This window comes from Oryctolagus cuniculus, chromosome 2 (assembly GCF_051225735.1).
Source record: "Oryctolagus cuniculus isolate XC-2025 breed Fujian yellow rabbit chromosome 2, ASM5122573v1, whole genome shotgun sequence".
Taxonomy (NCBI): domain Eukaryota; kingdom Metazoa; phylum Chordata; class Mammalia; order Lagomorpha; family Leporidae; genus Oryctolagus; species Oryctolagus cuniculus.
In genome coordinates this window covers 127,281,763-127,309,138 of record NC_142868.1, presented here as the reverse complement: position 1 = coordinate 127,309,138, position 27,376 = coordinate 127,281,763, and the positions used below count along the sequence as shown (strand labels likewise).

General features: G+C 43.0%; 1 protein-coding gene across 10 annotated transcripts in view; it reads left to right on the top strand.

Annotated features, from left to right (window-relative positions):
- The window catches only part of CTNNA2 (catenin alpha 2), a 1,277,539-nt gene that overhangs the window by 1,152,976 nt on the left and 97,187 nt on the right, over positions 1–27,376 (top strand). For all 10 annotated transcript variants that reach the window (XM_051842709.3, XM_089327497.1, XM_051842710.3 and 7 more), the window contains 2 exons: positions 20,097–20,189; positions 20,784–20,940. In XM_051842709.3, coding sequence (XP_051698669.1) covers positions 20,097–20,189; positions 20,784–20,940 — 250 coding nt within the window. The remainder of the gene's footprint in view (positions 1–20,096; positions 20,190–20,783; positions 20,941–27,376) is intronic.

Below are 27,376 nucleotides of genomic sequence, written 5' to 3'. Positions count from 1 at the left end.
CCAAGTAGTTTCAGATGTTTTTCCATATGTATGCGTTTGAACCATATTTTATTAGAATAAAACTAGTCTTGAAGACCGCACAAAAACAAGCTGCTAGCTACATTTGGCTGATTGTCATAGATTGTTGCTTCTATTTCAGCACAGATACCAAGAAAAAAATGTCCATTTGTGAGTGTGTGATAGATTCGGTTGTAAAATAAATACGAAATACTTAATATATTCAAGCTTTAGGAACTACTAAAATAATAATTGCTTACTTCAATAAATAGTTTCATGAAGATTTCTAAGTATCCTCACATCCCTCTTATTTTCTGCACACAAAATATTATAGATGTTCCCACAACACCTGGATTGCATGAAAAATAAAATGGCAGAGCCCATTTGAGGCGAAAGCCCAGCTGCTTGTTTGGAGAGCACAAAGCTAAACAGAAGCTAGAAGCATAGAATTTCCCTACCTTTGCTCTTCGCTGGGACTATTAACCAGAATACCATCTTTAGCTTTATTTCACGCAGCAGATTGAAAGGTCAGGCTCACTGGCCACTGACCCAGATGACTGCTTCAGCCACGGGAGAAAAACGACCTAATGAGAATGAAAGCAAAACAGCTTTCATGCAAACAGTTGCCAATCTGAGGTGCATTTGAGGCTGTCGTAGGGCTCAGCCTGGGCATTGGTTACGAGCATAACCTTGGCTGTGAGCTCACATACACTTTTGCAAGTGCAGCTGCTGCTTCAATCTACAACTAACCATGGGCCCCCCAGGGGCCTGAGGATGCAACCAGGATGTGTCTGTGGTCCTTGCCTGGCTACAGTTCTGGGCTGTGATGGCTCCATCTGCTATCTAGTGAGACAGAGGTGGCCGCTTGAAGGTGACTTTGGAAGAAAAGGGACTCCATGTGGCAGGGCATATTTTGAGAGGTTTCCTAAGAGATGTGGAATTGCCCTACTGCCCACCTTTGGCACTGCTCTGTCTGCATGTCTGAACAACATGGAAATGTGTTAGATGCAGAACCCAGCAGGGTAGTGGTGCGTGCACTTTGTTATCAGTGGGGCTGTGACCCATGGGCCGAGAAGGATGCAGATCGCTCACCAGGAAGTTTCCTGTGGGGAGCAGCCCGGACTGGACTGAGTTACTGGAATTAAGACTTATTCTATGCATCTGCTCTCCCACAATATGGCGCTGGGAGAGAAGTAAACAGCTTCCGCACAGCTGCCTCCAGTTCAACCAATAAACTGTAGGACTTGCTCCTGATTGGAGAGCAGCGTACTCGGCGTGTGGGCAGCCGAGTTGGGATTGGCGGAGGAGGACTATAAAGGAGGAGAGAGACGGCATGCACCAGGAACATCTAAGGGGAACATCTAAGGGAACCCGTGCAGCCCCCGAGAAAGCCGGCCGGTGGTGTGCCGCTCCCCTGCGGAAGTGGGGAAAGCGGCCAGGGGGAACCGCCCTTCCACGGAGGTGGAAGGGATAGTAGCCAACCCGGGAAGAACCAGCAGCAAACCCGGGGAGGGCCGAGCAGACGAAAGAACAGCGCAGGGTCCTGTGTCGTTCCTCCACGAAGAGGGGGAGCGACATAATGGTGCCGTGACTCGGATAGGAAACCTAGGACGGATAGGAAACGTGACTCGGATAGGAAACTTAGGACGGATATGAAACTTAGGAGGGAAGAAACGGGAAGAAGTGGGAAATTACCGGAGAGAGAGACTAGCAAACAGCCTAGGGAAAAGCCGGACGAAAAAGGAGCCGGAAGAAGCTATTGAAAGCCTAGGCATAGACTCGGATACGGACTACGGGGGGAAGCTGGGAGAAATCTCTAAGGTCGAAAGCGAAAGTGAAAGCTAGAACAAACAGACTCGGATACGGACTGTGGGGAGAGGCCAGGAGAAATGAGGGAGGAATATTGTTGGAAGAAAACTTAGGGAAACATACCGGGTAGAGAAAAATGTTAGGGAAAATGAAGCCGCGAGTGCAGGCCGAGGCGGATACGAAAGCCACTTTGGGATTCTCAAGTTAGCCCGGGAATAGGGGGCGAAAAGTTGAAACCAGAAGCTGAAACGGAAGCCAGATCGTGGGGCGGAGACGTATGCTGGGTTGAATTCGCCAGGCTAGCCCGGGGAACTTAGATTGAATGCTAGTGGCGGACACGTAAGCTACGCTGTGTTACTCGCGGAAGCCGCCGCGTGCAGAGAGAGCGTGCGGGGCACAAGTAGATAGGGAACGGGGCTGGCGAGGCCGTGGTTCAGACGCGAAAGGGTTAAGTGCGAGACCGCGGAGCGCGCGAAGCCAAGCCGCGCAAAGCCGAGCCGCGCAGATGAGGCGCGGGCTGAAGCTGCGCGGAGCCGTGAAGCTGCCGGCAGCGCGAGGCGCCGGGAAGCTGCGGGGATAAGAGAAACAGAAGTTTAGAAGTAAAAGAGAAATAGGAATGCTGGAAGATAGAAGTAAAATGGGAGAAATAGGAATGCCCGGAGATAGAGAAATAGAGAAATAGAAAGGCCTCCCTACAACACTGCAGTGTGAGAGCTTGGATTCGGTCTGCCTGATTAAGTGAGGCTATGAGCACGATGAGCACCTGAGGCGGCTAGCAGCTTATGCGCCGCAGGTCACCGAAGACAGGCACGAATTAACATCAGTAAGGCCTCCCCACAAAAAGGCAATGAGAAGGCTTGGATTCGGTTTGCCTGATAGGGCTTGTAAGCCCCTGCAGGCTCGACCAGAGCATGCGCTGCAGGGCACCGAACACAGGCACGCATCAGCGCCTAAAAACCTCCTCACAACATGGCGAAAAGAGGACCCGGATTCGGTTTGCCTGATTGATAGGACTTGTAAGAGCCTGTGGCAACTCTAGCAAGTAGAGCAGAGTGTGTGCCGCAGGACACCGAAGACAGGCGCGTATCAACGCCAAAAAATAAAAAGAAAGGGGGATCTGTGGGGAGCAGCCCGGACTGGACTGAGTTACTGGAATTAAGACTTATTCTATGCATCTGCTCTCCCACAATATGGCGCTGGGAGAGAAGTAAACAGCTTCCGCACAGCTGCCTCCAGTTCAACCAATAAACTGTAGGACTTGCTCCTGATTGGAGAGCAGCGTACTCGGCGTGTGGGCAGCCGAGTTGGGATTGGCGGAGGAGGACTATAAAGGAGGAGAGAGACGGCATGCACCAGGAACATCTAAGGGGAACATCTAAGGGAACCCGTGCAGCCCCCGAGAAAGCCGGCCGGCGGTGTGCCGTTCCCCTGCGGAAGTGGGGAAAGCGGCCAGGGGGAACCGCCCTTCCACGGAGGTGGAAGGGATAGTAGCCAACCCGGGAAGAACCAGCAGCAAACCCGGGGAGGGCCGAGCAGACGAAAGAACAGCGCAGGGTCCTGTGTCGTTCCTCCACGAAGAGGGGGAGCGACAGTTTCCAACTTGGGAGAGATGGGCAAAAGCATTGATCATTGATGAAATCGGGAATCTGGTCTGAATGTGGTTGTGTCTTGCATGCCAGAGGCAGCGAGAGGCTGTAATACTTGCAGGTTTGATGAAAAATGGGGAAGAGCACACGTGTTGGGTTAATGATGACAGCCAGGAAGAAGCTCCCATGGGTGGTGGTAGTACGTTTGAAGCAGGTATCCATCATCAGTATGAAAACAGATATGGAGAATGGAACAAGGATGAGTATGAAGGGGTGGGATGGGGGCAGGGAAAGAGGATAGTGATAGACCCAGTGTTGTGACATGTGGAGGGCTTTGTTGGTACTATGTGAGATCTTGTGATAGAGCGGACATGTCCTCTGTCTCATGGCTCAGGGACTTGGACTGCCACATGATCTGGAACAGCTGGGCTTAGACCTAGGAGAATAGCATGGAAAGTGGGAAGCTGTGCTTGGCATCCAGACAAGATGCACTAAGGAGAGAACTGAGACTTCATGAGAGAAATCAAGGAAGTATGTAAGGATTAGTATTGCAAAATGAAGAAAGGAAGAGCTGGCAATGGAGCACAGATAAGATGGAATAACCAGGTCTTAGGGATTGGGCCTGGAAAAATTTCAGAGGCCATACAAGGAGGAAGAGGGGGAATTTACAGGTTCAAAGGGTTGTGGTCAAGCACAGAAGTTGGACCATCTCCCTTACCCCTGTACCCTATTGATGTAATCTACTTAGGAACCCTTTAAAGTTCTAACTCGGGTTCCTAGGACTACTCTGGGTGATATCCATTGCAGTGGCCATGCATGGGCTTTTACCAAGGGGCTCTTGGGGAATGAGAATGTTCTGTTGAATAGACTAGATTGTTGTCTTGGGCCACACAGGTAGAACTGACGCCCAGAGTTGGGGAAGAGCAAGTCTCAGGAGTGGGTGGAGCAAGCAGTAATGAGATGTGAGGCACATAGATATCCAAGAAAGAGAATTACAGATGCAAGGCTGAAAAATGAGGTTCCTAAAGTGATCTTGCAGTTTCCAGAGGTAGTGGTAGGTCTTCGCTGAGAGTTGAGTCACATGGTATTAACTGACTCAGACTCGCTTCTGTTTCATTCTGTATTCAGAAAACTTCCTGGGAAAATGTTTAGGGCAGTAGAGAACATCCTAAAGGTTCCTCTGGGTGTCTTGTGCCACAACCACCCCATCTGCTCTGCCTTTTGTTTTTCCTGGTCTCAGAACTTAATATTGCTGAATAGTCCTGGAGGTGGCATATATTTTTGTTAAAAACATTTGCCTTTTAGTGATCCATTTAGATTTTTTTTTGACTGTACTTGTGTCATAAATACCATAGTTTTTTCTTAAGATTTATTTTACTTGTTTGAAAGGCAGATTGATGGAGTGACCGGGAAGGAGAGACCAGGAGAGAGAAAGATCGATTTTCAATCAATGGTCCATTGCCTAGATGGCTTTAATGGCCGTACAGCTAGAACTGTATGTAGGTTGTCCGTGTAGGTAGCAGGGGCCCAGGCACTTGGACCATCTTCTGCTGCCTTCCCAGGCACATTAGCAGGGAGTTGAATTGGAAGTGAACCATCAGGGATTCAAACTGGAGCTGCAATGTGGGATCCTCGCAGCAGCTTAACCCATTGTGCCACAACAGCAGCCCCAAATACCATAGTTTTAAAACTCTGGAATTTCCTACTACCAAGATGCCTTGGCATGTTTCACAGATCTAATGAAATTGTCCAAGTTTTCACCTGAACTAGGGGTTGCTAATATTTCTTTGTATAGGGCTGGGTGGTAGACTTTCTTGACTTGTGAGTCATATGGTGTCTTTGGCAACTACTCAGCTCTGTCATTGAAATGCAAAAGCAGCCCTGGACAATATATAAATGGACAGCAGTGGATTCCAATAAACTTTATTTATAAAATCAGATAATCAGAAGAAAATGTAGAAGGATTTTCGAAATAGTTGAGAATGTAAAGACAGTTCTTGTACACCTTTCTACAAAGGTTTGCCTGGGGATCCTGAGGTTTCTACAATGTATCTTCTGCTCAAGTGCTTAAGAACTTGGGAACATCTTAATGAGGTTAGATGTAACATTGCTATGAAGAGAAAACATGACCTCAGTGCAGAGTTAGTTTGGTTAATCAACTGGCATTCTTTGGTATGTCAGCAGTGATGAGCAGAGTAGGACTCAAGAGAAGGGCAGTTGGGGGCAGGCAGGAAGAAAACATCCAGGCTAGTGAGGCTGCTGAGGAGCACATGTTTACCTGCTGGGTGCCAGGTCTTGTGCAGGGAGCCATGGCGGGAGGGCGGGGGGGGGGGGGGGGGACAGAATGAATCAAATACCAGTATCTTCAGAGGTTGAAGTTTAACTGGAGATGTATGATATCTATATCTAATTCTCCATGTATGTATAGATTCTTCCACCCATGACAAGTAGTGAATAAAATAATAGGATGTGGCAAGTAGCAATTGATGGTATAGGGAGTAAAGTGAAAGGGAGTTAGAAGAGTGATCTGTTCCTTTGGACTACTATGAATGGGAAACATTCCATGACATGTGGGCCTTGATTTTAATTTTGGCAGATTGCTAGTTTAACTGGTGGTACTGCTACTTCTCTCCCCTAGCCTCCCTGCAAAAGACAACCTGAGACATAAAGTGGGGGCCCTGACTACATTTCTTTTAAATTGGAGTCCTTTGCAAAAGGGTGGACATCACAAAGCCAATATTAGTGTAGAGGGTTAAACTCAGTCTACTGTGGTTATGACCTTGACTCCAGGCTTCCACTTCTATCTTGAAATGTATGAGGCTAGGCTATAGAGGAGGGCTGCACTAATTTATTTTCTGGATCTTCATTAAGTACCAACCAGTTTTTTTGTCTCTTCTGCCAAATGTCAAGTACCAGATGGTTCTGTGCAGCTCTTTCCCATTGTTAGAACTCCCATCCCAAGAAAAGGCAGACCACATATAGGAAGGTCAGCATCTTTTATTCACCAGAATTAAGATTTCATTTGACTTATATGAGACTGTGAGAAGCAGAAACCTGAGAGAGTAATACCATTTTACTTCCTTGATTTAAAGATAGTGGGAACAAAAGCCCAGGAAGCCTTTAGTAATTAAAAGGATATTACAGTCATTGCATGATGTTAGATAACACTTGATAAGCCTCTCCTGTCCTTTTCATATAACCACACATTATTGATGAACTAGCATCAGGAAGGCATTAGGTGATGCTTTATTGCATTATTTTAAGCCACTGAGATTTTTAATATATGAAGGGTATGGATTTATGCTGAGTGATTCAGCTATGAAGCAAAGCACATCAATTTGTTCATGAATGTGAGCTGGTGATTACCTCCATTAAAGTCACCAGAGTAGACTGATCACTTTAATTTAGGCAGAGGCATACAAACAGCATTTGCTATTGGTGTGTGTGTGTCTAAGAACATAGGCCAAAGAGCTGTGCTGCATCCCTGAGGAGTGCTAGGAATGTAGATTTGTGTTGTCACGGTATATAAGTACAAGGGTGCAAGGCTTGGTGGCAATGAAGTCATTATTTTATCATTCTGTGTAGTGGGATGCTGTGTAAGTTGGATTTGGTACTAACTGCTGAATGCTGATTGGATGCCAAACTGCAAGAAGGATGATACAGCATGCACTTCCTCCCAATTCTGGGTCATCGAATGCAAGGCTCTCCCAGGGCTGACAATGTTGGCACAAGTTGAATGTTCCCTTTACACAACAGAAAGGGAATCTTGTTGGATTCAGTAAATTGAAAAAACTGGGATTGAGCACCTGTGATCCTTGCTATGTGCTAGGTGTTGTAGAGGCTGTGTATCGCAAGAATTCACAGTGAAACTGGGGAAATGTGAAGCCACTTTTTAAGAAATTTTGACTTTTCATGTTTGTCAGATGAGTAGTTAGATCACATTCAGATGATGTGATGGTACTGAAGTCAAGCAGAAACAATGTTGAGGAACATAGGGTGTGTTGCAGGTGACCCCAGTGAACTGACAACTCATGGCTAGGGACCTTTCAAGCAAGTGCTGTGGTCATATGTTTATATAAACAGGCATCATAACAATTTTCCTGAAATTCAACTTCCTTCTCAATTTGTTTTGTTTAAAAAAATATTTGGAAGACTGAGTGACAGAGACAGGGTAAGATCTTCCATCTGTTTTTCTTTCTCTACTCCCCAAATGCCTTCAATAGCCAAGGGTAGTCCAGGCTGAAGTTATGAGCCAAGAACTCAGATCTGGTCTCCCACATGGGTGGCAGATTGAATTGCTTGAACTATTACCTGCTGCATCCCTGGGTGCACATAAGCAGGAAGCTGGAATGGAAAGTGGAATCAGGACTCTAACCCAGGCACTTCCATGTGGGATGTTGGTGTCCCAAGCAGTGTCGTAACCCCTCCATCAAATAACGTCCCCCCTGGAAATTGTACTTTTGACAAGAGCAAAAATTAGATTCCTAAAGATGTCTGTTACTTTGCTTTAGTAATAGCAAACATTGGAGACACCCTCCCCCTCCCCAAATGTATGATGACAAATAATCAGTTTAACAATAGCAAGACAACAATATTAGGGAATCTGACTCCTTTAAAAACATGGTTAAAAGTACGCAGTGTTGTTGAATAGAAACTAGTAAAACCTTTATGGAAGACAGTATGGAGACTACTCAGATCTGAAAATCAATCTACCGTAAGACCCAGCCATTTCACTCCTGGGAATAAACCCAAAGGAAATGAAATCAGCATATGAAAGAGTTCTCTGTACCCCCATGTTTATAGTAGCTGAACTCAAAATAGCTAAGATATGAAATCAACCCAGATGTCCATCAAATGATGACTGGATAAAGAAATTGTGGTAAATATACATGATGGACTACTACTCAGCTGTAAAGATAGAATGAAACCCTGTCTTTTTAAACAAAATGCATAGAACTGGGGACCATTACACTGAATGAAATAAGCCAGTCTCCAGAAGAGCAATGTGTGTTTTCCCTGATTTGTGGTGACTAATAGAGTACAAAAAAAGTAACAGATATGAGTGAAATCGACATTTTGAGGTTTGATTATTATTGATAGCTTTGGCCTATACTCTTGAGGAACAGTGGTTTTTCTACTTGTTGAAATCTTTATTTAGTTGAGGGTTAAACTTGTGATTATAAAGTTGAAAATACATCATTGTAAAAATTAAAAACAAGAGGAGGAGGGCGGGTGGGATTGAGGAAGGAAGTATCATTATGCTCTTAAAACTGTGTATATGGAATTTCCCTTTCTAAATTTTTAAAAAGTAAAAAATTAAAGGCCAAATTTTTAAAATTTAGAATATGAGACTAACAGTACCAAGATACATACTAAAATGACAACTATGCATAATTTTGGACTAAACTATGCCAATTGTCATACATAAAATAGACCTTTCTTCATTGTTCATGATCACCTCCCTGTTACTTGATTACTCACCATGAGATTTTAAAACACATCAGAGTTAGCTCTCCTTCCTTATCTGTGGATTCCACATTCATGAATTGAACCAACTTCAGATGGAAAATATTCTGAAAAAATATTTCATCTGCTTTAAACATCCACAGACTCCTCTTGTCATTATTCCCTAAATGATGCAGTGTAACTTTACACAGAGTCGACACTGTGGTAGATAATACAAGTATTCTACAGATGATCGAAAATACATGAGAAGGTGCATGCAGGTTATTTGCAAAAACATTGTTTCATATAAGGAACTTGAAAACAAGCCTCTGTGGATACCAGGGGATGATTGTACTTGTTTAAGTTCTATCTTTTCATCAAAATATAATATCCTCCAGAGCATAAATAATATTGGCATCTTCAATATTTGGCATACATAGGTACTCCATTAATTTTTATTGAATGACTAAACAGATCCATGGTTAGATATTATTATAGTGATCTTTTAATAAAATACATACAATGAAAATAATATTTATCAAATCTTCAGTGGGTATTGGGTTAACCATTGTATCCATGTCTCATTTATAGGGGAGATACTATTAGTATTTAATTTTTTTTTCTTTTTTTTAACTTTTATTTAATGAATATAAATTTCCAAAGTATGACTTATGGATTACAATGGCTTCCCCCCCCGTACCGTCCCTCCCACCCACAACCCTCCCCTTTCCCACTCCCTCTCCCCTTCCATTCACATCAAGATTCATTTTCGATTATCTTAATATACAGAAGATCAGCTTAGTATACATTAAGTAAGGATTTCAACAGTTTGCTCCCACACAGAAACATAAAGTGAAAAATAATAGATGATTTTTTTAAAATGATGATGAAATCAGATCAGACCTATTGTCATGTTTAATCCCAGTGAGAGTCAAGTTGGGAGTTGATAATTTCTTTTTTTTTTTTTTTTTTTTTTACAGAAGATCAGTTTAGTATGCATTAAGTAAAGATTTCAACCGTTTGCACCCCCATAGAAACACAAAGTGAAATATATTGTTTGAGTACTCGTTATAGCATTAAATCTCAATGCACAGCACTTTAAGGACAGAGATCCTACATGAGGAGTAAGTGCACAGTGACTCCTGTTGTTGACTTTACCAATTGACACTCCTGTCTATGGCATCAGCAATCTCCCTATGCTCCAGTCATGAGTTTCCAAGGCTATGGAAGCCCCCTGAATTCTTCGACTCTTATCTTGTTTAGACAAGGTCATAGTCAAAGTGGAGGTTCTCTCCTCCCTTCAGAGAAAGGTACCTCCTTCTTTGATGACCTGTTCTTTCCACTGGGATCTCACTCGCAGAGATCTTTTGCCAGAGTGTCTTGGCTTTCCATGCCTGAAATACTCTCATGGGCTTTTCAGCCAGATCCGAATGCCTTTAGGGCTGATTCTGAGGCCAGAGTGCTATTTAGGACATCTGCCATTCTATGAGTCTTTTTAAAAAAAGACTTACCTATTGAATTGAAAGGGAGAGTTACAGAGAGAGTGGGGATTGAAAGGGAGAGTTACAGAGAGAGTAGGGAAGAGACAGAGGCCTTCCATCTGCTGGTTTACTCCTTAAATGGCCACAAGAGTCGGAGCTGGCTGAGTCCAGAGACAGGAGCCTGGAGTTTCCAAGTCTCCAAGTCTCCCATGTGGGTGCAGGGGCCTCAGCACTTGGACCATCCTCTGGTGTTTCCCCAGGCACATCTGCAGTAAGCTGGATCAGAAGTGGGGTGCCAGCGCCGCAAGTGGCAGCTCCATATACTACAGCGCTGGGCCCTGTTCATATTTTCTACTGACGTTTTATAACATTGGAAATCAAGGCTCAGAGATGCAAAGCATCTTGCACAGTCAGGCAGAATGAGTAGAAAATGAACGCTGGGCTGCTTCACTCCTGAGCTCTTAGCTGTTAGCAACTGTATGACTAGAAAGAAAATGAGGGTTCACGGATCGAGAGTCTCAAATGCTTTAGAAGGGTCATTTTAAATCAGAAGCATGGAAAAAAAGTTTATCATTTTCTTAGGTTTCCCAGTACCTTTATACTGCCCCCGACTGCCCATTTCTACTGAGTCACCCTTTCTTGATCACATTCTCCCTGCTGCTGAAGTCTCCTCTTCAGAGCTTCAGTTACCGTTAATCAGGCTCATAAACTGATCCCAGTGAGGGGCAGCCATGTTTTAAAAGCACTCCCTCATACCTCAGCAGGGGAAGGACTTAGTCTTTCCCTAGGGAGTTCTCTGGGGAGCCAGACGTGGCTTTCCTCAAATCAAGTCTAGAAGGAGGCATTAAGTCTGCTGTCATGTCCACCTCTGTGGAAGCTCTTAGCCTCCGTAGGGCTGAATCTCTCAACGTAACATTAGTTGCTACTATCTTGACTGTCAAAGCTTTCAAAGACGTAAATTAATTCATTTCCAACTGAATGACTACATCTGTCGTATAGGAGTCTGTGGAAACCTTGACATTCTATATACAATCTACACATACTAGGGTGCTTCAAAAAGTCCATGGAAGATGACAATAAATGGTGATTTTGGTATACAATGTTTCAAATCCACGAAAAATGTATTCATGGTATTCATTTTCTGTGGACTTTCTGAAGTTACCTCAATGTTAATGTCTTTTTGTCTGTTAATGAGATCACTGCAGATAAGTGAACAAATCTTCAGATTGACACCATGGCACTCTTCATTGCTGTGATTGTTAAAGGAATTAAGTTTGCATGGAATTTGTACTAATCATCCCTTCCCTCTGTGGTTTTATGGCTATGTGGATGGTAACTACCAACTCAAAAAATAACCCTTTTAATAGTAAAGAAGACCCTCTTATCTTCAAACTTACAATGATGGTGAAATATTAACCAGTTGAGTAAGTACTTTATGGGCCTCCAGATTGCTATTGTTCTGTATTTCACTAGTGCATGTTTCCTAAAACACCAGTATGGTACCTGAGCTTGTAGGTAATGGAATGATATAATGCTTGGGGGTTGAATGCACTGAATTTGCGCTAGTGTTTTGAATTGAGTAGAATCACAAATATTAAAAAATGTGATTTTTATCTCCAGGGCCAAAGAAGGAGAAAACAAACATGTTTCTGATGCATTTCATATCATTTGTAGTTAAATGACTTAGCGCTTTCTTCTCAGAAGTTTTTAATGTTTACTTAAAGCTCAGCCTCTTAGATATTTTGGCTTCAGACAGAATTTTTTTTATTAATTTATTTGAAAGGCAGAGCAACAGAGATAAAGAGCTAGACAAAGTGAGAGGGATGAAGACAGATCTTTGATCCACTGGTTCCCTCTGGGATAGGGCTGGGCTAGCCAGAAGCCAGGAAACCAGAAACTCCATCCTGGTCTTCGACTTTGGCAGAAGTGCTTGAGTGTCTTCCACCACCTTTTTCAGGCACATTAGCAAGAAGCTGGACTGGAAGCAGAGCAACCAGGACTCAAACTGGTGGTCCAGTATGGGATGCCAGAGTCGCAGGCAGCAGCTCAGTGTGCTGTGCCGATACTGACGCGTAGAATTTATTCTTGGGTGTGATTAATAAACATGTTGAATTTTAAAACTGTTTCTGGTTTCATTCACTTCAACTGTCCTGTTATCTGAGAAGTACAAAAAGTTCTTCTAAAAGTTATTGGAAAATGTATATTGGGAAAAAACTGCTTGGATTGCAAAATATTTAACAAAACTTACCCTGAATTGTTTTTTTTTTTTCCCCTGAATGTTTTGAAATGCCCTCATATTACCATTCCATCTTTGGTCAGCTAAGTTATTTTTAAAAGTTAAGGCGGGCCGGCGCCGCTGCTCAATAGGCTAATCCTCCGCCTTGCGGTGCTGGCACACCAGGTTCTAGTCCCGGTCGGGGTGCCGGATTCTGTCCTGGTTGATCCTCTTCCAGGTCAGCTCTCTGCTGTGGCCAGGGAGTGCAGTGGAGAATGGCCCAAGTGCTTGGGCCCTGCACCCCATGGGAGACCAGGAGAAGGCACCTGGCTCCTGCCTTCGGATCAGCGCGGTGCGCCAGCCGCAGCTTGCCGGCCGCGGTGGCCACTGGAGGGTGAACCAACGGCAATGGAAGACCTTTCTCTCTGTCTCTCTCTCTCACTGTCCACTCTGCCTGACAAAAAAAAAAAAAAAAAAAAAAAAAAAAAAAAAGTTAAGGCATGGATGCCAACTAGACACTGAGTTTAAGAGGCAAGTTACTTTGTTAGAGGGACCAGCATCATCTCTTTTTGCTGATGGAGTTCTTCTGTATTTTCGCAAATGATACTGTGAAGTTTGCTTCACATACCTCCGTAGTGTGCCCCAGAATAGCACTGAGCACCCAGAAAGTTGTTTTAATCAAGCCATCAGAAAAGAAACATACTGTGATAGATGCCCTACCTTTCAATGACGTTTACCAGTTCCCGCTCAATACTTATTGCTTCTTCTGAATGTTAAAAGTTCTTGCAGTTACTAGCACACAAGTGAATAAAGGCTGCTAAGCTTCTTCCTTTTCCCTGAGATAACTTTCAAGGTACCAATGAGAGACAGAAGACTGATGCAGGCTTCAGCATTGACTTCTGCAAATACGTTATGCTCTTCAGTTGGGGAGAAGAGCTTTCTTCTGTGAAGATTCAAAGTATTTAGTACAACTAGCTCAGCAAAGAGCTGTACCACCTGTGCTGATAGCTTACTCAACTTTTCAGCAATTCTAAGTCAATCTAAATAGCCCCCAGTTTAATACTTCATAATGCGCTGTATTCTTTTCTAATCCTCTAGAAAGGCTAGCAAAGCTTGTAACCTCAGTTAAACTGTAAACAATCTAGGAGTGGAGACAGCAAAAGCCAGAGCCAGCTGGGCATGTGTGTCCTGTAAATATGATTTGAATGACTTTGAAGTTCCCCTCAAAATTAATCCCATTGCTTAACATTTTTAGGTTGCAGTAAGTTAATGGTTACTGTCTAATTTTTTATTCATATTAATATTTTTAGATGTCTATGATTCTGGGCTACCCTTCCTTCCCATTTCCCCCACCCCCTCCTTTTTATCATGCCACATTGGCTCTACAGGAAAAAAACACTGTGCTTTGAAAACCAGGCCAAGTTATTTTACCAAGAGTTAGAGCTGCTGTTAGAAAGCAGGCAGTTGAAGTCTATCAAGTACCTACTTTCTGCAGCAGTTCTAGGATCGAGGATGAAACATTAGCTGGCATTTCAAACTACTTGACCAACTGGGTACTGCCTCAAAGACTGAAGCATAGGTTAATTCACTGACAGAATTGTAGAAATCAAAATCTATAAAACCCCATTCAGAGTCACTGTGATCCCGTTGGGTTCAGAGAGGAGATACAAGCCAAAGGAAAATAAGAAATAGAGGGATTTAAATTAAGTCCATGGCCAATTTAAAATACTCTAGTCTGCCTTTGGAGAGACTGATAGCATCATATTGGGCACACTTTGAGAATATTTCAGAATACAAGGTAGATGAAATTCTGGCTTTAAGTGGAATTAAACAGCAGGAGTGCATTGCAGACTGGAGGTTGCCAAGCTTCGGGATTTATGGGTCAGTAAAATCAAAAATAATAAACAGTCTTTTTTGCCAGCTCTTTATTTGTGCCAAGTATTGTAGCACTGTGTCTCTTACTAAGACTCACTCACTAAGATGTTCGGTGATGAAGTTCACACATTAAACCTAAATCCTAAAAGAGATCATTTGAAGAGAGGATGAGAAAATAATTAAAGTTAAATAAGATGGGGATAGTGCTGTGGCACAGTAGGTAAAGCCTCTGCCTGTGGCACTGGCATCCTGTATGGGCACGGGTTCATGTACTAGCTGATCGACTTCTATCCAGCTTCCCACTAATGTGCCTGGGAAAGCAGCAGAAGATAGCTCAAGTGCTTGGGGCCCTGCACCCATGTGGGAGTCCCAGATGAAGCTCTGGGCTCCTGGCTTCATATCAACTCAGCTTCAGCTGTTGAGGCTATTTGGGGAGTGAACCAGCATGCTCTCTATAACTCTGCCTTTCAAGCAAATAAATATTTTTAAAAAACAAAAAGCTATACAAGAAAAAATATGTTGTTACCAAAAACAAGTTACTAGTTGGCATTCCCCTTCTATGAAAGTTCAGGTCTTCTCAGCCCAAATTCCCCAAGGATTACTTTCTACTTGGTGACTGGTAGCCAGTGTGGGTAGGAAGTTCTGTGTTTTGGATACACGCCTCTTTGATTAGATCATTTGCAGGTGCTCCTTACGTGGTGCTCTGCTGTGTGTTGCTTCTCTGTGGTTATTTGCCCACGTTCTGCAGGCCTTAACTCCAAACTTTACACAAGTTTCTCTCTGGTTTATACTGTGCCCCTTTGAGCTTCACACAGGTTGTTGCAAGCAAATGTTTCACCAGAATTAGGGCTGTGATGGTTGTGTTGCTACTTTTTTTAAACTTAGTTTTTGTAGAAAATTCCAAGCACATTCCAAAATAGTGGATGCATAATGAACCATCAACCACTATCACTCAGCTTCAGTAATTATAAACTAACAACCAGTCTTGTTTGTTGTCTACTTCCTTCCTTCTCTAACTCTTCCATAACTGTGAAACAAATAGTGAACATATCATGTTGTCTATAATGATACTGAATGCATATCTCTAAAAGCTATGGAATCTTCAAAAGTACCATTAGTACACTTTGAATACAAATAAATCCTTAATATCCTCAAATATTTAGTCAATATTTAAATTTCCTTGATAATTTCACAAATGTACCGCCATATATTTATTCACTTACATAGCTATTAATAACGTTTGCTGTAGCATTCCATTCAGAGTAAAAATAAGATCTAAGCCTTTCTCCTATATGTTGCTCACCATTAGAATTTTCACAACTGCAGTGATGTGGTTTTATGCTACATGTTTTCTTGTTTCTTGATTTTCCTGTAAATTGAAGGTTGATCCTGAGCTGCATGTTTCTGGGTTCTGTGTTGTTTGGGGCAAGAATATTTCATAGGTAGTGTTGTATCTTTGCATCATGTAGCACATAGTATGTGGTCCCTCTCTCTTTCCCTCTCCACTGGTTAATACGATAGATTGGTCAACATCTACCACAAGGTAATGTGAAAAGTTGCCTAGCCAAATTCAATGTGCAACACCAACCTTATCTTTGAGAGTATCATTCATCCATGGTGCATTTTAAATCCATTTATATAAGTTTGCTAAGTGTAAAAACTGTTAAATTAGTTGATTCAATAAATATGGAGCACCAATTCTCTATGTGAATATACTGTCATACACCCTGGTATATTGTGTCATACACTTAATCAGGTGTTGGGATAGGAAATAATTAAACATAGGACACAAATATAATTGCATAATAGATTAATCAACATGCAAAGCAGAGACAGTTTGATGATGATGTAACAAAGAAACTGAGGTTAGGAGATGAGCAGTATTAGTCCCTGCTCTGCATCCAGGATGCCTCTGAGCATGTCGTTTCTTTTCCTATGTATGTGCACAAAAAGACAAATTTGTCATTTCCCAGACTTAATTTTTACCATTTAGTTCACCTTTGAGACTTCAGATATTTTAAAAACTATTAAGTGTAAGAAACTACATGAAATGTTTGGTGTTTGATTAGGCTGTTTCTTCTACTAGCCTATCAACTCTAACAGATTTACCTGCTATCTTTTTTTTTTTTAATGTTTGACAGGCAGAGTGGACAGTGAGAGACACAGAGAAAGGTCTTCCTTTTCTGTTGGTTCACCCCACAATGGCCACTGTGGCCAGTATGCTGCAGCCAGCGCACCGCACTGATTCGAAGCCAGGAGCCAGGCGCCTTCTCCTGGTCTCCCATGGGGTGCAGGGCCCAAGGACCTGGGCCATCCTCCACTGCACTCCCTGGCCACAGCAGAGAGCTGGCCTGGAAGAGGGGCAACCGGGACAGAATCCAGCACCCCGACCAGGACTAGAACCCTGGATGCCAGTGCCAAAGGCGGAGGATTAGTATATTGAGCTGAGGCACTGGCCCCCTGTATCTTTTTTTTTTTTTTCAATTGGAACAAATCTTTTTACTTTCCACTAAACAAATCTACAATCTTTTTCCCTGGTCTTTACGCCATCCCTATACTGGATTCCATTTTTCCAGTTAAACACTCTTCCTCCAACTGCACTTTGAATGACCCTGTCAGTAACTATTACAAGAAAATGGTCTTTCATTACTGCCTTCATGTGACTCTTCAACTTGGAATTTTCCTCCCATCCCTTAAACTCTAACCCTTCAAGAAATATTTTTTTTTTTTGGGGGGGAATTGATAATTTCTTTTTTTTTTTTTTTACAGAAGATCAGTTTAGTATGCATTAAGTAAAGATTTCAACAGTTTGCACCCCCATAGAAACACAAAGTGAAATATATTGTTTGAGTACTCGTTATAGCATTAAATCTCAATGCACAGCACTTTAAGGACAGAGATCCTACATGAGGAGTAAGTGCACAGTGACTCCTGTTGTTGACTTTACCAATTGACACTCCTGTTTATGGCATCAGTAATCTCCCTATGCTCCAGTCATGAGTTTCTGAGTTTCCAAGGCTATGGAAGCCCCTTGAGTTCTCCGACTCTTATCTTGTTTAGACAAGGTCATAGTCAAAGTGGAGGTTCTCTCCTCCCTTCAGAGAAAGGTACCTCCTTCTTTGAAGACCTGCTATTTCCACTGGGATCTCACTCACAGAGATCTTTTGCCAGAGTGTCTTGGCTTTCCGTGCCTGAAATACTCTCATGGGCTTTTCAGCCAGATCCGAATGCCTTTAGGGCTGATTCTGAGGCCAGAGTGCTATTTAGGACATCTGCCATTCTATGAGTCTGCTGAGTATCTCACTTCCCATGTTGGATCACTCTCCCCTTTATTTATTCTATCGGTTAGTGTTAGCAGGTACTAGACTTGTTTATGTGCTCCCTTTGACTCTTAGTCCTTTCATTATGATCAATTGTGAACTGAAATTGATCACTTGGAATAGTGAGATGGCATTCGTACATGCCACCTTGATGGGATTGAATTGGAATCCCCTGGTATGTTTCTAACTCTACCATTTGGGGCAAGTCAGCTTGAGCATGTCCCAAATTATACATCTCTTCCCTCTCTTATTCCCACTCTTATGTTTAACAGGGATCACATTTCAGTTAATTTTCAACACTTAAGAATAACTGTGTATTAATTACAGAATTAAACCAGTCATATTAAGTAGAACAGACAAAAAAAACTACTAAGAGGGATAATGTATTAAGTTGTTCATTAACAGTCAGGGCTATGCTGATCAAGTCACCGTTTCCCATAGTGTCCATTTCACTTCAGGAGGTTTCCTTTTTGGTGTTCAGTCAGTTGTCACTGATTAGGGAGAACATATGGTATTTGTCCCTTTGGGACTGGCTTATTTCACTCAGCATGATGTGTTCCAGATTCCTCCATTTTCTTGCAAATGACTGGATTTCGTTGTTTCTTATTGCGGTATAGTATTCTAAAGAGTACATATCCCATAATTTCTTTATCCAGTCTACCGTTGATGGGCATTTAGGTTGGTTCTAGGTCTTAGCTATTGTGAATTGAGCTGCAATAAACATTAGGGTGCAGACCGCTTTTTTGTTTGCCAATTTAAATTCCTTTGGGTAAATTCCAAGGAGTGGGATGGCTGGGTCGAACGGTAGGGTTATCTTCAGGTTTCTGAGGAACCCCTGTATCTTAAAAACAAGATTATTCATACTAGTGATTCATTAAAGTAATCTTTGAAAGTATTCTTATTATCTACCCACTGAAGTTTGCTGATAGGGAACTAGTCCTCCACATGTGAAGTAACTTGAATAACTGGTTAGTGGTAGAGCCTGCTGATTGCTGGTTCTGTGCTTCTCCCACTAATCTGCATCATCTGAGATTTCTTTCTTAGAAGGAACTATTGACATGCATAATGCATTTTAATATCCCATGATATCAAGGTGTCTCCCAGGGAAACAGCCTGGCTTTGGAGAGGAAAGGTGAGCAGGATAGAAAAGGGCAGGTGCCCAGGAGGCTCCAGGGATTCTTGCTCTGCTAATCACTTGCTGTGTTTGCCCTCTGCTCCTAGCCCTTGCTACCCTTCTCCTTTGATCTTTCTAATCCCCAACCTCCTGTCCTCTTGACATCAGCCTGATGAGACTGATCAGTGCCTTGATGGTGGCTTTGTGTGCTTTTGACCTTGGCCAATCAATCAGTACCAACTCGCACTCTTTGAAGAGGAGCAATAACACAATTTAAAGTGCTAGGCCTGGGAACTTGAATTCAGTTCAACTGTCTAGACTGGCAAAGTGTTTTTATTGTTAAAAATTACGTGCTTATTGTGAGGCAGAAAGATGGATGGAGTACACTCCCATCTGCTGGTTCATTCCCCAAATGCCCACAGCAGTCAGGAACCAGGAATGCAATCCATGTTTCCCACATCAGTGAAAAGACCCCAATCATTTGAGTCATCACTGTTGCCTACTAGGTTCAGCATTAGTAGGAAACTGCAGTCAGGAACTGAGGCTTCGATTTGAATCCAGGTATTCCAATAAAGGTTGCATGCTTCTTAAACATGAGGCTAAATGTTTGCTCCTGGAATAGTGTCTTTAAAATGGCAAATTTGAATATCTTTTTACTAGACCTACACATTCTACTTTGCATTATACTCCACCATTGCCTAGCAAATGATGGCAATCTTGTGTGCATATATCTTAGATCGAAAGCATTTGAACTGGATACTAGTAGACAAGCATCTTCAGGCAGATAAGAGATCCTTTGGGCAAAGCACTCTAACTTTGAGCTTATTCCAAGTCTCTTTTAAATCCAAAGCATTGCCTGTAGCATTTCTCTAACTGGTCAGAGTTGAGTACTGATGTGGCCAAGATCATAGTGTTCTTCACTTGATGATGCATCTGAGGGGCTCAAGAGAAAGTGAGTGTAGGCAGATCAGTGCAGTCCATAAGGGAAGAGTTCAAAGCAACTCAGTTAAAAGTCATCATTGTGTGTGCTTGAGAATCTTGCAGCAATGTTATTAGCAGACTGCTTTTCTGGTGGAAATGCCTAAATTAGCATAAGAAGTAGCAATGATTGGTTCGATGCTGATGGGTATCCTTATCTTATTGGTGAAAGGATTTTCCTGGAAGGGATAGTTTCCAGAGAAAGTACAAGGTCCTGCAACTATTTGTTTTCCTTTTGACCCAACATGATTTTCACTCAAGTTCTCTTCTATACAGGTTGCCAACTTGGCCTGCTCAATATCCAACAATGAGGAAGGGGTGAAATTAGTCCGGATGGCAGCCACTCAGATTGACAGCCTGTGTCCCCAGGTAAGCCTTCTTTCAAAAGCTCTCCAGTGACCTGCAGTTCAGGACCCTCTAAAGTCCAGTCCTGATACCCTTTTTCCTTGCCCTCTTTCTTTCAGCTGAAAAATATTAGCCATCATTCATGAGCAGTTTCAAGTTCCATCTTTCTCAGAAAGAGATTCTAACTACTCCGATCTCTTTAGAATCGCTGTGATAGTTATTGTCTTTGCCACTCATATTGACTTCGTTCTGTTTGTTTTGGGTTATAATTTAAGTGTACATATCTATTTTCGTATTTCAACAACTAAATTACAAACTTTTGCATACGCAGAAAGCAGGAGTTCTACTTTTTCCACATTTGCATAAGTAAAATAGAACTTGTCCAGTTAATACTTTTTTGAAATTTGGGGCTAATTACTGTGTCTTAAGAAGCCAAGCAAAGCAGAGCAAACAAACTAGTGGTAATTGATAGTCTACTTTGTGTTTCATATTTTTGATGAGTTCTTTTGAATACAGAAGAAAAGCTACTTATGTGTAGAACCTATCTGGTCTTGGACCTGCTCATTACTCTTGTGACAAGTGTGGTCATCATGTCCCTGGATTGTTTCTAACAAATAGGTCATCAATGCTGCTCTCACACTGGCTGCCCGGCCACAGAGCAAAGTCGCTCAGGATAACATGGACGTCTTCAAAGACCAGTGGGAAAAGCAGGTTCGAGTGCTGACTGAGGCGGTGGATGATATCACATCAGTGGATGACTTCCTCTCTGTCTCAGGTAATCAGCACAAAAAGTCGTTTTATAGAGTAGCTGGTGGAGGAGAACAGGATGAGATAAGGAGTATCTCTGAAATGTCATGGACCTGTGTTTCAAGTGGCCCTTCAAGCTTTCAATCATCTGCAAATGTGATTATAACACTCTTTAAGGATTCTTTTTTGCTGTGTACATTATTTCAGGTCAGGAAGCCAAAGCATCAGAGGAAAAAAAAGGCAACTTTGTGATAAAGGTGTCAGACCTTTATTTGAGGAGGCTCGGGTTCCTTTTTAGTTTTCAGAGCTTTTTAAGCAGGATGACTTTGACAGATCTGAATTACTCATGTAGGACAGGGCCAGGAGACGATGGGAATCGGTTTATCTTTATGATTTGTGTCTTAAAAATAGGCAGTTATTCCAACTTGATTACATTAAGAGGATCATTCTTTGAATAAGTGAAGCTTTATGATAAAACAGGTAGAAATATCAGCCACTGGGGGCCGGCACCATGGCTCACTTGGTTAATCCTCCGCCTGCAGTGCAGGCATCCCATATGGGCACCAGGTTCTAGTCCTGGTTGCTCCTCTTCCAGTCCAGCTCTCTGCTGTGGCCCAGGAAGGCAATGGAGGATGGCCCAAGTGCTTGGGCCCTGCACCCACATGGGAGTCTAGGGGGAAGCACCTGGCTCCTGGCTTTGGATTGGTGCAGCGCTGGCTGTAGATGCCATTTGGGGAGTGAACCAATGGAAGGAAGACCTTTCTCTCTCTCTCTCTCTCTCTCTCACTGTCTAACTCTAGCTGTCAAATAAAAAATTAAAAAAAAAAATCAGCCACAGAATGAGCCCAGTGAAAGGCACATGGGAGATACTGAAGCTCAGAAAACTAGTACTGAGGTGAAAATTTAACCTTGTTTTATGTAAGTGAAATCAGAATAAAGGGTGCAAATAGATTTGAAGAAGTACAGGTGTGTGAGGTGGTCATACCTCTGACTCCATCAGCTCTAGCCCCAAATTGATCTGTTGGTTCTTGGCAGACTGAAGTCTGAGAGGCAGAGATAGACCAGTGCTGGTGGGAACCAGGCTGCCGCAGTGTGTAGTGATTTCCGGAAGGAAGCTGCCATGTTGCTTTTCAGAATCTTTCCTATTTATGAAGAAAGAGACAATGAATTCCCACTGGGGGCTTGTGTAAGAGGCTTATGAGAGAGTAGCATAGTTGAATCTTCAGATTGGATAGCTAATCAGACTGTGAACTTTGCAATGATGGAGAGCAAGAGAAGACAAGGAAAATTAACACACATTCAGTGTCTGATTTGCTTAATTCTGCTCTTGGCTTTAATTTTCACCAAAATTCTGCAAAATAGGTATTAGTATTTGTATGCCTTGGGCTTAGGCTCTAGAACAAGCAGATGCAGATACCAAGAGGTTGGAGAACAACTCGGAGGTGTTACTGGGTTTCTATCTCCTTTACTCATAGTGGCAGTGAGAAATGCACAAGGAACAGCCTCTACCCATGACAGCAGTGGGGCTGCAAGAGATATCTGCCTTTGTGTCCATGGGGGTGCTTGTACACACACACACACACACACACACACACACGTGTACATACATCTACAATAGCTTCATACATCAGTAGCCACATTAACCAACAACTGCATATTGCCACACATCTCCAATCAGCCACATGCATGTCCACACCTATCCAAAAGCAGCCCCATCTAGCTGTGGACCCCAGGTTCTTATTTGGATTTACAGACAAAAGTGGCCCAAAGCCAAACCATTCCATAACAGACTTGAGAGCAGCTAGCCCAGCAGGTGACCTGTCAGGTAGCATGGTGTCAGCTACCTTTAGAGGCACAGACATATGGGAGCACAGAGATGAGGGGGGCAAAAGCAAAAGGCGGGGGACTTGATAACTTCACCTTCCCATGTTCATCTCCTTCACAGGATCCAAGTCTTCCTTTGAGAAAACTAAGTCATTAAGAGGGCAGGGAACTTGGCAGAGATGCCAGATCATCCTCTTGTCACAGACTGTATAGTTTTCAATAAGTAAAGGCAAAAGGAAAATTCCTTCCTTTGCTGCTCTCCACTGTCTTTTCTGCTTGCATGTTGGCTCCTTTCTCTTCACTCTATTCCATTCTCATTCCAGTGCTGAGTCTGTTTTAGATACCTCCTTGTTCCTCAATCCCTATGTCTAGAATCCCTATGTCTAGAATAAAAGAACTCAGTAGGGGGCTGGTGTTGGGCAATGAGTTAAGCCATTGGCTTGTGATGCCTGCATCATTCCATATCAGAGTACTGGCTTGAGTCCTGGCTGCTCCACTTTCTTTCCAGTTCCCTGCAGATGGGTCTTGGAAGGCAGTGGATTATGGCCAAAGTGACACCCACATGGGAGACCCAGATGGAGCTCCTGGCTTGAGCTTAGCCTAGCCCTGGCTGTTGCAATCATTTGGGGAGTGAATCAGTAGATAGGCAAAGAGGTAAAGAGCACAATCTACTTCTCCCTGCCCCATCCCCACTCTGTCTCTCACATGGATAAAGTCTTCTAAATAAGAACTCAAAAAATGTTCCCGTTCCTGAGGAATTGGCTTTTCTGATCACTGAGTCCTAATGTGGTAAAATAAGCCACAAAGTGCAGCTGTCCCAAGGTGTTGGAAGATTGTCTTGGATAGGCATATTGGGGACAGGGGTGAAGGGGTAGGGAAAGGTGGCTAGCAAAGCATGCTTCTTATCTAGTCAGTTTTTGACTGAATGATTGTAGTTTTCCCAAAAAGAAGCAGGAATTTTCCTTAGTCTTCCTCTGTGTCCCATTCTACCCACAAACAGACTGCTTTTTGCAGAGAGGAATCATTTTAGCACTTAAAACGTTCCCAACTTAGTCTTTTCTTTAAAGGCATGTATAAAAATTTGAGGGTGGGGAGAGCAAGGTGAGGAGGTCTTATCTCAGACTTTCTCAAGAGTAAAAGGCCTTTCTTTATTTTCTTGGCTCTAGCCCTGCCTCTTTGCCACCTTTCTCGCTGCCATTCCTTTGTGCATCTCATTATTACCAGCAACAAGAAAAGGCTTTGGCTCCTGCTGATAACACTGTGCCGTCCAACCCCGGTGGTACAAGTGGCGCAGCATGCCATGACAGGAAAATGAGCAGGCGCTGTCAGGGAGCCAGGTTGGCAGAGCCTGCTGGAGCATGCCTTTGGAGTTGACAATCGCAGGCAGCAGGCACCTTTCCACAGACAGGGCTTGACAGATAATGACACAGCCCACTCCTTCCTGCTGGTAGGCTGTGGACACAGCCGGATAGCCGGGGAAACTACTTCTCATCTCCTCACCCAGCCAGAGCCAAACATTTGCATCAATAAATTGCAAGTTTGGCCCAGGGGATACTTTGGCATGGCATTAATGCCATTTTCTCTATCAGTTTCTTCTTAAGGGAATAGCTTTTCTGGCAGGATACTATTTTAAAAAGCAACAGCAAAAGATCTTTGTTTTTAAGGACTATAGATTTTTTTTTCCAAGCCACCTGAACTTGCGTATCTTAGTGTTTAATTTGTCCATGAGAAACGCAATGATTTGGGGGAGCAAAGTTGTTAGCTATTAACATCACAGGAGCTAAACCAATTTTCAAATATGGCCTGGGCTCATGAAAGAGTGAAATGGATGCATTAGAACACTTAAACTTTTCCCACTGGGCAAAACCTACAATTTTTAATAGTGTTTTAAAGTGAGTGTCTTGGCATCAACCATGTGACAGTTTAATTCTTGGGTTTGGCTCACAAAATAGTACAAATCTAAGACCTGAAAAAGCTATTAACTCAACTTCCATAATGTCCCAGAATTTTTTTTTTTGAATTTTCATTCTTTATTAGCTCTAGGTTCTTGAGTGTGTTTTACAAATTTACACAACAAACTTTGCTTTTGAGTGTAGAAATCATAACTTTGTGTTATTTATAACAAAATTAGATCTATTTTGAAATGGTAATACTGCAGAAATTCAAGGAAGTTTATCACCAAATATGTTGTGGTTGAATATTTGACATGTTTATAAATACTGTGTTTGATAATAGAATATACCACCCCAAGTATCTGGTAAGGTGTTCCAAGCTGTGGAGTAATCTCTAGAATAAAGGGTACTTTAAAGAACTTTCTGACCAAATGGAATGAAAATATAACTTTATTTCAATGCAAAGTATGTTGAAATCCATACATATGAGGACTCTTCAAAAAGTTCATGGAAAATGTGTGTTATAAAAAACTGGATGGGGGCTGGCACTGTGGCATAGCAGGTAAAGTCACTGCCTGCAGTGCTGGCATCCCTATGGATGCCAGTTTGGGTCCTGGTTGCTCCACTTTGGATTCAACTCTGTGCTATGGCCTGGGAAAGCAGTAGAAGATGGCCCAAGTCCTTGGGCCCCTGCAGCTGCATAGGAGACCTGGAGGAAGCTCCTGGCTTTAGATCTGTGCAGCTCCAGCCCTTGGAACCAGTTGGGGAGTGAACCAGCAGATAGAAGACCTCCCTCTCTCCCTCTCTGCCTCTCCTCTCTCTGTAACTCTGCCTTTCAGATAAATAACCAACTCTTTAAAAAACCCATCCATAGGTTTTTTCTTTAGTTTTTTTGTACCAAAATAAGTTTTTGTTTTTGTTTTTTTTTTTTTTTTTTTTTTGACAGGCAGAGTGGACAGTGAGAAAGAGAGACAGAGAGAAAGGTCTTCTTGTGCCGTTGGTTCACCCTCCAATGGCCGCCGCGGCCGGCGTGCTGCGGCCAGTGCACCGCGCTGATCCGATGGCAGGAGCCAGGCACTTGTCCTGGTCTCCCATGGGGTGCAGGGTCCAAGCACTTAGGCCATCCTCCACTGCACTCCCGGGCCACAGCAGAGAGCTGGCCTGGAAGAGGAGCAACCGGGACAGAATCTGGCACCACGACCGGGACTAGAACCGGTGTGCCGGCGCTGCAAGGCGGAGGATTAGCCTAGTGAGCCACGGCACCGGCCCAAAATAAGTATTTTTTATTGCTCTTTGCCAATGAACTTTTAAAAATGCCTTCATATGTGTGTATAGGTATTTATACATATGTCTATATAATTTTTTAAAGTCTTATTTATTTGAAAGGAAGAGAAACAGATACTCCACCCATTCATTTCTAAATGTCCACAACAACCAGAGCTGGGCAAGGCCAAAGCCAGGAGCTGGACACCCAGTCTGGGTCTCCCACACGAGTGGTAAGGACTGAACTACTTGAGTCATCATCACCTACTGCCTCCTAGGGTTGCAACAGCAGGAAACTGAGTCAGGAGCAGAGCAGAGACTCAAACCCAGACACCACAGTATGAGATACCAGCATCTTAACCACTACAGCAAACACCCACCCCCTTGTGCTTTATATTACCTCTTCTTCCTCCATTCTTTGCTATGTGGAACAGCATTCCTTTATCTCCTTACTTCACCAATTCTGTCTTCAGAATACCTTAGGATAAAAATGTGTAACTGATTGTTCCTTTTCAAGAGATGTGTTCTTTTAGTAGCTCTTTGATTGCCTGCTGTCTGTACTGTGCTGTCTGGAATGCAAATATGAATCCAGGGTGGATTCTGCCTTCTAGTAATGTGCTGCCTTGCTTGATATGTCCTAGACCACTGTGCTTCCAAACACACAGCCTCAGGGCACAGACAGTAGGAGCAATTATTATGAGGGGTCTAGAAATTTCTGTATACATGATTGATTCGTTGACCAAAATGTGGGTGCTCTTGTATGCATGAGTGGGTACCTTTATAGCACTTTTTCAAATATTGTTGGCACTTAGGTTAGTAAAACACAAAAACATTTTAAAATATTGTGACAGTCTCAGTGGAGACATTAAGAAATGGTGTCTCGGGCCAGCGCCGCGGCTCACTAGGCTAATCCTCCACCTGCGGCCCTGGCACCCCGGGTTCTAGTCTTGGTTGGGGTGCCGGATTCTGTCCCGGTTGCCCCTCTTCCAGTCCAGCTCTCTGCTGTGGCCCGGGAAGGCAGTGGAGGATGGCCCAGGTCCTTGGGCCCTGAACCCGCATGGGAGACCAGGAGAAGCACCTGGCTCCTGGCTTCAGATTGGCGCAGCACGCTGGCCATAGTGGCCATTTGGGAGGTGAACCAACAGAAGGAAGACTTTTCTCTCTGTCTCTCTCTCACTGTCTAACTCTGTCAAAATAAAAAAATGTTGTACCATGGTAGCTTTTGCATGTATACTATCAATCATATAGCCACCGTCAATAGATAATTATGATCTATTTTTTTCTTAAAAGGGGTACCTCTAATTGGGAAAAACTAAGTAAATCATCTGAAAGTTTAAAACAAAAATATAGATTCATAAAAGTCAATAAGTTAGTAGAATTAATACTGTATTCACATAATGTGATTAACCTAACCACTTAACAAAATCATTGATCTGAATGACAGCAGTGTTTTGTTTTTGCTACTATAGATTTTCAACTTGTACT